The sequence below is a fragment of the Rhinopithecus bieti genome, unplaced genomic scaffold, assembly GCF_001698545.2.
Source record: "Rhinopithecus bieti isolate Rb0 unplaced genomic scaffold, ASM169854v2 scaffold_1530, whole genome shotgun sequence".
NCBI classification, from domain to species: Eukaryota; Metazoa; Chordata; class Mammalia; order Primates; family Cercopithecidae; genus Rhinopithecus; species Rhinopithecus bieti.
Window position 1 is genome coordinate 1491956 of NW_016803808.1, and position 11987 is coordinate 1503942.

Consider the following 11987-nt stretch of genomic DNA (forward strand, 5'->3'; position numbering starts at 1 on the left):
TTTTAGGAGTAGAGAAATAAAGTTAAGCTTTTACTTAGTCCCTCTGTTTTTCAAGATACTCCCAACAGCCGCACCTGGTGTCCCCCATCCAGATACCCTCTGTTTTGCCCTCTCCAAGAATAGAAGCTTCCTGTCCTTAGTAGGTTGAGCAGGGCAGCGGCTAAGACTAATCAGAGCTGGGGCGAGATTCCAGGGATTCATGAGCTCCTTAAACAGATTTTTGGCTAATTACTACCTTGCCTTTCTCCCCTTCCAGAGGGTCCTGAGCCTTTTGGGGACACTACAGGACAGATAGGAGTATTTCAGAGCCTTCCTCACTGCTGGAGTGGGATTCCATTCTTGAGGTCAACTAGGTTGACTGTAATTTATCTTTTATTCTGTCGCCCAGGCTGGAGCACAGTGGTGCAATCACGGTTCACTGTAGCCTCGACCTCCTGGGCTCAGGTGATCCGCCCACCTCAGCCTCCGCATGGCTGGGACCACAGGCATGCACCACCATGCCTGGTTAATTTATTTTTATATTTTATAGAGGTGGGGGCCTCCTTATGTTGCCCAGGCTGGTCTCAAACTCCTGGGCTCAAGCAGTCCTCCCACATTGGCCTTTCAAAGTGCTGGGATTACAGGCATGAGGCCCCGTGCCTGACCTCTTTTATGTTTAATTTTTTAAAATCCTTTTCCTTGGGAAGAAGTGGAAGTAAATGTACTTAAATCTGCCCTTTTAACCAGAAGACTCCCAAAACTTTTTAAATGCTACTTTGCAAGATAACTTTTTAAAATATAACATGCAGGGCTGGGCGTGGCGGCTCACACCTGCAATCCTAGCATTTTGGGAGGCCAAGCTGGGTGGATCACTTGAAGACCAGCCTGACCAACATGGCAAAACCCCATCTCTACTAAAACTACGAAACTTAGCTGGGCATGTTGGTGCACACCTGTAATCCCAGCTACTCAGGAGGCTGAGGCAGGAGAATCACTTGAACCCAGGAGGTGGAGGTTGCAGTGAGCTGAGATTGCACCACTGCTCTCCAGCCTGGGCAACAGAACCAGACTCCATCTCAAAAAAAATAAAATGGAATATGCATATCTGTGCCTTCCTAGTCTTAAACAGCTACTGAATTATGCTGTAATAAATGGGCTTTCCAGTGCTAATTATTTCTGCCTCTACACCAAAGTGGCCACAGGTCATGCTTCCCTTGGCTTCTGGACTCTCTTCTGCCTTAAGACGCCCTGCGATTTGCACTTTCCAAGCTGCTGTTTTTCAAGAGAACAAATCGTGTGGAAGTTCTGGCTAACGAGCCGTCAGCTCCCAGCAGTTATTGGGACTCAGAACCGTGGATGTCAGCTGTGAGGTGCAGGTTCCTGGTTCTCAGAAGTGTTCTAGCTGGGAGAAGCTGGACAGGTTTCCTCTCAAACATGATTCTACCTGGTTTCAGATCTGACTGGTAGGAAAAAGGGGCACAGGGCCAGTGAGGTTAGAGCTACCCAGGACAGATGAGGATGGACGGAATCATGTTGCCAGGGGGTTTTTTTGCCCATGGGGCTTCTTACTCTAAAGGAATACGCCTGGTGCATCCAGAGCCTACCCAGGAAGATGAGGATGGACGGAATCACGTTGCCAGTGCCCAGTGAGCTCTTACTCCTAAAGGAATACGCTGGTGCATCCAGAGCTACCCAGGGACAGATGAGGATGGACGGAATCATGTTGCGCAGTGCCCAGGGAGCTCTTACTTAAGAATACCTGGTGCATCCAGAGCTACCCAGGACAGATGAGGAATGGACGGAAATCAATGTTGCCAGTGCCCCAGTGGGGTTCTTACTCAAAGGAATACGCTGGTGCATCCAGAGCTACCCAGGACAGATGAGGATGGACCGGAATCCATGTTGCCAGTGCCCATGGAGCTCTTACTCAAAGGAATAAAACGATGGTCATCCAGAGCTACCCCAGGACAGATGAGATGGACGGAATCATGTTGCCAAGTTGCCACAGTGGGAGCTCTTACTCTAAAGTGAATACGCCTGGTGCTCCAGAGCTACCCAGGACAGATGAGGATGGACGGATACATGTTGCCAGTGCCCAGTGGAGTCTTACTCTAAAGGAAATACGCTGGTGCATCCGAGCTACCAGGACAGATGAGGATGGACGGAATCATGTTGCCAGTGCCCAGTGGACTCTTACTCTAAAGGAAACGCTGGTGCATCCAGAGCTACCCAGACAGATGAGGATGGACGGAATCATGTTGCCAGTCCCCCAGTGGAGCTCTTACTCTAAAGGAAACGCTGGTGCATCCAGAGCTACCCAGGCAGATGGGAGGATGGACGGAATCATGTTGCCAGTGGCCCAGTGGAGCTCTTCCACTAAAAGGAATACGCTGTGCATCCCGATCTAAACCAGGACAGATGGAGGATGGGACGGAATCCCATGTTGCCAGTGCCCAGTGGAGCTCTTACTCTAAAGGAATACGCTGGTGGCACAGAGCTACCCAAGACAGATGAGGAATGGACGGAATCATGTTGCCAGTGGCCCAGTGGAGTTCTTACTCTAAAGGAAACGCTGGTGCATCCAGAGCTACCCAGGACAGATGAGGATGGACGGAATCATGTTGCCAGTGCCCAGTGGAGTTCTTACTCTAAAGGAATACGCTGGTGCATCCAGAGCTTACCCAGACAGATGAGGATGGACGGATCATTTGCCAGTGCCCAGTGGAGCTCTTACTTAAACGGAATACGCTGGTGCACCAGAGCTACCCAGGACAGATGAGGATGGACGGAATCATGTTGCCAGTGCCCAGTGGAGCTCTTTACTCCTGAAAGGAATACGCGGTGCATCCCAGAGCTACCCAGGACAGATTAGGAATGACCGGAATCATGTTGCCAGTGCCCAGTGGGTTCTTACTCTAAAGGAACTACCTGGTGCATCCCAGAGCTAAACCCAGCGACAGATTGAGGATGGACGGAATATGTTGCCAGTGCCAGTGGAGTTCTTACTCTAAAGGAATACGCTGTGCATCCAGAGCTAACCCAGGACAGATGAGGATGACGGAATCATGTTGCCAGTGCCCAGTGGAGTTCTTAACTCTAAAGGAATACGTGGTGCATCAGAGCTACCAGACAGATGAGGAATGGACGGAATCATGTTGCCCATGCCCAGTGGAGCTCTTACTCTAAAGGAATACGCTGTGCATCCAGAGCTACCAATGGCTACCCAGGACAGATGAGGATGGACGGAATCATGTTGCCAGTGCCCAGTGGGAGTTCTTACTCTAAAGGAAATACGCTGGTGCATCCAGAGCTACCCAGGACAGATGAGATGGACGGAATCATGTGCCAGTGCCAAGGTGAGTTCTTACTCTAAAAGGAATACGCTGGTGCATCCAGAGCTACCCAGGAAGATGAGGATGGACCGAACATGTTGCCAGGCCCAGTGGAGTTCCTTACTCCTAAAGGAATACGCTGTGCATCAGAGCTACCCAGGACAATGAGATGGACGGAATCATGTTGCCAGTGCCCAGTGGAGTTCTTACTCTAAAGGAATACGCTGGTGCATCCTCTTTGTAAAGGATACTATCCCTCCCCCACCGCCGGTAATTTTGTCTCTGGTATAAATGTGAATTTTCATACCTCTTCTCTTAGGGTAGGAGTCAGCAAACTAGGGCTCACAGGCCAAATCCAGCCTGCCGCCTGTGTTTTAGGGCCCATGAACTAAGAATTAAGAATGACTTTTGTATTTGTAATTGATTGGAAAAAAAAATCAAAAGGATATTTTATGGTGCATGAAAACTGTGTGAGATTCACTTTAGCGCTCATAAAATATTATTGGAACATTAGCCACACCTGTTTGTTTATGCAGTCTGGGGCTGCTTTCACGCCACAGTGGCAGAGTTGAATAATTGCAGCAGAGATGCTAGAATCCACAAAGCCAGCTGGATGCAGTGGCTCACACCTGTAATCCCAGAGCTTTGGGAGGCCGAAGCAGGAGGATTGCTTGAGACTAGGAGTTCGAGACCAGCCTGGAAAACATAGTGAGACCATGTCTTTACAAAAAATTTTGAAAGTTAGCCAAGCATGGTGGTGTGCACCTGTAGTCTCAACTACTCAGGAGGCTGAAGGGGGAGGATCACTTGACCCCAGGAGTTCGAGGCTGCAGTGAACTGACTGCCTCACTGCACTCAAGCTTGGGTAATAGGGCAGGACCCTGACTCAAAAAACACACAAAGTCCGGGTGCAGTGGCTCACGCCTGTAATCCCAGCACTTTGGGAGGCCGAGGTGGGTGAATCACCTGAGGTCAGGAGTTTGAGACCAGCCTGGCCAACATGGTGAAACGCCATCTCTACTGAAAATACAGAAAATTAGCTGTGCATGGTGGTGCACACCTGTAATTCCGGCTACTCGGGAGGCTGAGGCAGGAGAATTGCTTGAACCCGGGTGGCAGAGGTTGCAGTGAGCCAAGACTGTGCCACTGCACTCTAACCCGGGAGACAGTGTGAGACTCCATCTCAAAAAAAAAAAAAAAAAAAAAAAAAAAAAAAACAAAAAACCAAAAAAAGTTTTATAGCGCCCCTTTANGTCCGGGTGCAGTGGCTCACGCCTGTAATCCCAGCACTTTGGGAGGCCGAGGTGGGTGAATCACCTGAGGTCAGGAGTTTGAGACCAGCCTGGCCAACATGGTGAAACGCCATCTCTACTGAAAATACAGAAAATTAGCTGTGCATGGTGGTGCACACCTGTAATTCCGGCTACTCGGGAGGCTGAGGCAGGAGAATTGCTTGAACCCGGGTGGCAGAGGTTGCAGTGAGCCAAGACTGTGCCACTGCACTCTAACCCGGGAGACAGTGTGAGACTCCATCTCAAAAAAAAAAAAAAAAAAAAAAAAAAAAAAAAAATCACAAAGCCTAAAAAGTTTACTAGCTGCCTCTTTAAAGAAAGTCTGCTGACTGCTGTCTCAGAGGATCAGGCCTGCGAGTGTTCTGTAGTTAGGGATGACTGCAGGCAAGGGCGTCAGCCTGGTCAGTGTCATGATGTCTGCTGAGACATTTACACCCAGAGACATTGATGGAAAACAAATGGCCAGACTGGTCCAATGGGAGGGGTCTTTATGGAATAAAACAAAGTTCCTTTTCAGTTCCTTCAAAGTATGAGCAAAACCCATGTGATGTTTTCTCTCCCTTCGTTCTGGGACTGTAAGCATCGAGGCCAGACAGGGTTCATTCCGAGCAGCAAAGGGAGTGTCGACGGACGGGAGCGTACAGTGGAAAGAATCCCATCTTTGCCTTCCCTTCCTCCCTGGTCTTCCTCTTCTGCTTCTCCAGCCCCCATCCTGTGCCTGGCTTTATGCTAGGTCCAGGAGATCCACGGGGGAACTGAAGCCAGCTGTCCTCACTCATGGCACTGCTCCTGAGCTCTGGAGTTGGCGGATCTTGTGTCACAGCTTTTGCAGATGAAAGTGCTGACTCTCCAGAACCCATGTACCCAGAGCTGCCAAGTGGCAGGTTCAAACGGAGGGACCCCTGTCTGCGGCCCTGAGAACCACGTCCTCACTCATGTGCTTCCGCCTTGTGGCTTTGGGGCATGCTGGCCCAGAGGCTCATGGATGGGGCCTGAGCCCATGGTCAGCCACATCAGTTCCCAGAAGCAGGGACCGCAGAGGCATGGACAGCACTGATTCAGGGTGATCGGACCCATCCTGGCAGAGCCATCTGGGCCTGAGGTTAAGGTTCAGCCCCGCCCTTTCGTGTAGATGGGACCAAGGCAGGGAAGGGGCTGAGCAGACTCAGGGCGGGGCCAGTGCCCAGCATTGCTCCAGACCCTGGCCATCGGCAGGCTCACGTGGACAGAGTGCTCGAGAAAAGCCCTGGTTTTAGGATCAGAAACGTTGGATCTAGCACTTTCTCAGGGCCTCTCATTCTTCCTTTTCCCATAAAAAAGAGAGCTGAGTGACAGTGGAGGAAATCACCTTACACTCTTTCAGCTTGAACTCAGAAGGTTCTCTGATAAAAGGGTATGAAAAAGGGGCAGGTGCCCTCAGGTAGCAGTAAATCTACTTTTTCCCTGTCTTTGTAGGGCTGACAAGTCCACCCCACTGACCAACAAAAGCCAACCAAGAGTACCTGGTAATTATTTAATTTGGGACTGAGTTTATTTCTGCTTGATCCATGGGGCAGTGTGGGGACGTTCCCTGCTAGGTGGTCAGGCCTGAGGGAGGGCCCAGCTGTCTCCCCTCCCACAGCCCTTCTGCCCCCCTTCCCCCCCACCCTCCTACCCTCCTCCCCGACTCCTGCCTTCCTCCCCCACTCCTGCCTTCCTCCCCTGCTCCCTTCTCCTCCTCTCCCGAATAGTCTCATGCCTTCTTCCTCCGCCACCTGCCTTCCTCCACCCCCCCACTCCTCTCCCCCTTTTCCTTGCCTTTCTCCTCCCTCCTGCCTTGTTCCCTCCTTCCCTTCTGCCATCCTCCCTGCTCCCTTGGCCTCTGAGACCCCTGCTCCTGAGCAGCTCAGTCCTGGGGCCCTTTACCTTGTCCCCTCCTGCTGACAGGGCGGGCTCACTGGGGAACACTTGGCTGCCACATGAGCTCTGCAAGGGCTGCATCCAAATCAGAAGGTTCCCTTTTCCCTCAACAGATGAGAACACCTGGGGGGAAACCTGCTTTCAGACACACCCTGTGGCTTGTACATTGTTTACATCTCATGGTTATGATTGATGGCGTGTCTTAAGTTGCTTCATTTTTGCCCTACAGTGGATCTTTCTGCAACAGAAGCTCTGGGTCCTCTGTCCAATGCTATGGTCCTGCAGCCCCCTGCACCCATGCCTAGGAAGTCTCAGGCAGTAAGTGACGAGCTCCCTTTCCTGCTCCTCTGCTCTCGCCAGGAGGGTGCAGGTGGTTTCACAAGGGCTCAGGGGAAGCAAGCCTTCCCCTCTTCCCTTGGTTGGGGGCTGGACAGGGGTCTTCTTGGTACCTGATTGCTTGGATCTTGGCAGCTGGTGGGTTTGGCCCTCCCATCGCAGCTCCAGGACGGGCCCACTCAGAGTGCCCTGCCCCGGCCGCTTTGTTTCCCAGCCCTTGGCCCCTTCTCTCTGCTTGGTGGGGAGCTCTTCCCTTTTCTCTCCCTGGTTCCTGAGCTGTACTGACCTGCCCCACCTTGGCATCTGCAGGCTTCTCAGGCCTAGGTGCGGGGCTCCTGAGACCGGGGGGTGCAGGGTGCTTGAGCTGTCTGCCCTGAGAGCTGAGGGCTGCAGCCACGCTAACCTTTGTTCCCTCTCCTGACACAGACCAAGTTGAAGCCTAAGCGGGTGAAAGCGCTCTATAACTGTGTGGCTGACAACCCCGATGAGTTAACCTTCTCCGAGGGGGATGTGATCATCGTGGATGGGGAGGAGGACCAGGAGTGGTGGGTGAGTCAGGGGTGGGCCCGGGAGGTTCCTGGGGGCTGAGCTGCATCCCTGCCCACCTGGCTGGAGAGACTGGCTCGCAGGTGAGATTTTCTCAGCCTGAGCAGTGCAGACACAGTTCCTGGTGCCTCTGCCCCTTGGCATCCTCAGGAATCGCTTCCTCCACGGACACCCACTTCTGAGCAGGCCTGATATTCCCCATGGTGGCTGCTTTCCCTGTCAGGGTGCAGTTTCCAGAGCACCCATGAGGGCCTGAAGTGAGACTCCTTCATTTTGAGGCCTTGAGTTTCTAGGTCATCACCCCCCATTGCTGGATTAGTGGGATCGGGTGTCTGGAAGGAGCTGACCTAGAGCGCAGAGCCCCAGGCGTGAGTCTGGTCCTGAAATGAGCTGTGGCCGCCCAGGCGTCCAGCAGGGTATGGGAACAAGATGAGTGCCGGCCACCTAAGAATTCAGACTTGGCCCCTCACGGGCCGGTGGCTTGGGGCTGGTTGCTTTTATCGTTAAGCGTTAGTGGGATCATCTGTGAAAGGGGGTCACACACACAGTCTGGCGCACATGATCTGGTGAGCACCCACTAAGCGGCAGCTGTATACAGTGAGGGCAGTGGATGAACCGGTTTGAATGGGGCACAGGCAGACAGCCCCAGGCTGAGCCCACCACACAGCAGACGCAAGTGGCGTGGCTCCGCATCTGAGCTCAGAGCGGACAGTTCAGCTGGGAACTCAACAGGATTTAAGGGAACTGCTTTGTCAAGTGCAAGGAGTCTGGACACTGTCTTTAGTCGCTGTCCCTCGCAGAGCTCCCACTAGTGTTGAAACTGCACGTCTTCAGCCTCCAGGGGCGCTGTGAGCTCTCGGGGTCAGGCAGCACTGCCTTCATTTGGTAGGGCTGGGTTCACCGCTCTTTCCTGTGGCCTTGTTTGCCCTTAATGGATTAAAAGTGTCTGTGGGCTGGGTGCGGTGGCTCACCCCCATAATCCCAGCACTTTGGGAGGCTGAGGCAGGCGGAACACTTGAGGTCAGGAGTTCGAGACCAGCCTGGCCAACATGGTTCTCTACTAAAAATACAAAAAATTAGCTGGGCGTGGTGGCAGGCACCTGTAATCCCAGCTACTCGGGAGGCTGAGACAGGAGACTCATTTGAACCCTCAACGGGGAGGTTGCAGTGAGCCGAGATCACGCCACTGCACTACAGCCTGGGTGACAGAGCCAGACTCCATCTCTAAATAAATAAATAAATAAATAAATAAATAAATAAAGGGAGGATCCAGAGTTCCTACCATCAGCCTCACTATAGCACAGGCACAGAGAGGGCCACAGCACCTGGACTCTGGTGAGGAGAGTGCTCAGCTTGGCTGCATAGAGCACGTGAGGACCCGAACTTGCCCCTTCCCATCCACACACCCACTAGACCCACCTGCACACAGAGCCAGCCCTGCCAGCCAGCTCCCACGGTTGCCTACAACTCACCATCCGGACAGGGCACCAGCCTGACCACAGGCTTAGCCATGTGGAAAATACCTGCTCATTTCCAAAACTGGAAAATAGAGGCATAAAGCAGAAAACAGAAGTTGCCCATAGCCACAGCAACCCCCCACCACTCCGCAAAAAGCCCACCGTTCATATTTTGGCTGTTTTTAGCCTTTTATTTGCCTACATCATTTACACTCTTGAGATCACACTTGGATATAATTTACCCGAGAGCGAACGTAAGTGGATAGAGTGAGTGAAGCCTTACACAAGCGCTTGACTCAGTGAAATGGGGCCAACTTATACCTTTGCCACTTTCGGTGACTTTGCAGCTCACAAACTTGTGACACTCGGCTTCATTCATTCATTCATTCAAAAAAGGCCAGCGGGGAGTAGCGGTCAGAGAGCTGACCTGTGTGCCTCCCAGGAACAGGTGGGGGTGGCCATCCCCGCCAGTGAACATCTGAGGCACGGCTGGGAAGAGCTCCTTACACAGGAGAGGCCTGCACTATCTGAAATGTGGTGAGGAAAAAGGGAAAAAAATCGTTTGGATGTTTTGCCCAAGTAATTTCTTGTCGGAAGAGAGTCTTCTGAACCAATCGTGCTTTTTTTCCACCAAATGCTCTATGTAATGCCCTTCAAAGTTGCCACCAACATTTGGAATTTTAATAGCAACCTACACTTTTTTCCGTTTCAGATTGGCCACATTGATGGAGATCCTGGTCGCAAAGGCGCATTCCCAGTGTCATTTGTGCACTTTATCGCTGACTGAATTGCTACTGAACAAAAGCATTAACAGTTACGTTCCTGTTTTGTTGTTGGTACCAAAACTCTTGCCAGATAACCAGTTTCATGAACTGTTTGTACGGTAGCCCATGTTCTCTAATGCCACTGCTCTGTTTTAAAACTGAGGCAATTTTACATATCAGTAATTGTTTTTATAATTTGTGGTTTTCACGAAACATTGCTATGCATTTATTAGGAAAAACTGAATTTCCCAACAGGTGAACTGAAAAGTTATTTTAACTGTTATACATAGTCAAGATCCTGCCTCTACGGAATTCGCTAAACCTAAAAATGTTTGCATTGAGTGTATTGGAAATAAACTCTTCCTGCATTCCTTGGCCCAATTCTGGAGTGGTGACCTTTAGCACAATTATTATTTTAGATGGCCAGTCAACTGCTGCTTCAGAAGTCCATAGCCCAGCTCTGGACTTTCTCGATAAAATGCCATCAGTTCACCTTTAAAGACACGTATTACTTTGAAATCCACCCAGTGTTTAAAAAACAACTTGGAAATTTACACATTAGCATTGTACTTTCTAGCCCTAATTTATGAGGTTGCAGCTATCACTATATTCTGCATGTGTGTATAACCTGTTGTGAACAATCATACTTAACAAAATTACTGATGGTTTATGACAACGTAGGGTAACTACAGTTCATTCCGTTCCAGGTTATATAAAACTGCATTTCCTGAATTTGGTTAAAAACTAAGGATGATGGATTGCAAAACAGTTCTTTTAAATTAGTTTATATGCTTTAGATGTTTCAGAATTTGCCTTCTTGAACTTGCTGATCACACAGAAAGCAACTGTAGACAGTAGAATTCTGTGGCGCAGACCATGCTGTATTCACCCATCACTTGCTGTCTCCTGCTGAGTGTACCACTGCCTTCCCTTCTAGCCCATGAGAATGTTGACTCAGTTTAGTGTCTTGTATTTATATAATACTCCAACAGGAATGGTAGTCACACTGTCTTGAAATCGAATCTGTCCATCTGTTTATAATCAAGAACATATCAGAAATATATAGGTCCCAGATAATAAAATACTCCCAAACATCCCAGTTTTTACTATTTAAGGCCATCATATCATTCTTAAGCTACTTGGGGTGGTAGTAGGGGGGATTAGGTTGTATATTATAAAACCAAAACTCATTAGTTTAATGAACTTGACTGTCATACCTCTATTTAGTAATTGTGAGGGTGAGATTCATAGTAGGAATATTGGACATTTTGGCTGAGAATAAAGAGGCCTGTGATGCCCACTTGGACTTTTAACACAAGTAAAGGAATAAATTGAGTGTAGGCTTGGAAAGTGGGGCAGCAGTGCTGTTGCTGCATTTGTTGTGATGGTACATTTGATTGAAGCAGCTTGTCTTTATTATGCAAGACTCTACGTGTAGAGGTTTTTTTTTTGTTTTGTTTTGTTTTGGCATTGTACTTTTTTTGTTGTTACAAAGGAAGACAGAACAAACTGGAATGTTTTATGATGTATAGCAATCGCTTTTGCCTTTTGAAGTTCTGGGTAAAATGTGTTAGATCTGTAGTTTTTTGTTTTTTTTAAAGCACTACATCTGTTTTCACTGATTGTTAATTCTGTTGTTTGAACCCTTCATTTAATTTTCTCATAGATTTAAGTAAACAGATGTATTTTGCACAGTGCACTTATGTCTATTTTAACAATCCTCCTCCATCTGTATTTTATAGTCAGCCTTTGACCACCTGGTGCCAGCTATATAAGGAATAAAGTTGATAGATATCAACATTAGAACTCCAGTCCCAAACTAATCTATCAGGTTCACTGGTACATAAATATCTAGGAAATATTTTTCCAGTCTACAATTTGGTGCTATTGTGCAGTAACTAATAGTACTCTTAACAGAGGAGAAATTATATTAACGTCCCTGCTAATATCCTTTCTTAGTTATTTGCTCTTTGCAAATTAAAAAAGTAACTGAGAGAAAGAAAAACATTGTAGATATCTATTTATATTTAAAGTTTATGTTTCACATACTGCAGCTGCAGAATTCTGGCATTTTGCATGCCATTTTCCATCAGATCTGGGATGATGGCTCAGAATATGTACACAGACTAAGAGTTACTGTGTGATCTGTTAAGGGGTGGATAACATAATATGCAGCTTAGGATGCTATTTTGAGATGTATGATATTCAGTTCATTCACCTGATTACTTTGGTTGCAGCACAACTGTATATATTGTATAACCAAAATTGATTATTTTCATTGTCCTTAATGCAGTGATTTATAACTAGAGCATGTTTAATAAGTTTACTCTTCTTGTTAACTAGTCATTTGACTGGAAAAAAATAAAATACTTTTAAATGGGC

At 48.7% G+C, this 11987-nt stretch overlaps 1 protein-coding gene across 2 annotated transcripts in view; it reads left to right on the plus strand.

Annotated features, from left to right (window-relative positions):
- ASAP2 (ArfGAP with SH3 domain, ankyrin repeat and PH domain 2) overlaps positions 1 to 11985 on the plus strand; it is a 203735-nt gene extending 191750 nt beyond the window's left edge. For both annotated transcript variants that reach the window (XM_017853630.1, XM_017853639.1), the window contains 4 exons: positions 6059 to 6108; positions 6732 to 6820; positions 7265 to 7387; positions 9554 to 11985. In XM_017853630.1, coding sequence (XP_017709119.1) covers positions 6059 to 6108; positions 6732 to 6820; positions 7265 to 7387; positions 9554 to 9628 — 337 coding nt within the window. In that variant the 3' untranslated portion in view covers positions 9629 to 11985. The remainder of the gene's footprint in view (positions 1 to 6058; positions 6109 to 6731; positions 6821 to 7264; positions 7388 to 9553) is intronic.
- Positions 11986 to 11987: the final 2 nt, after the last annotated feature.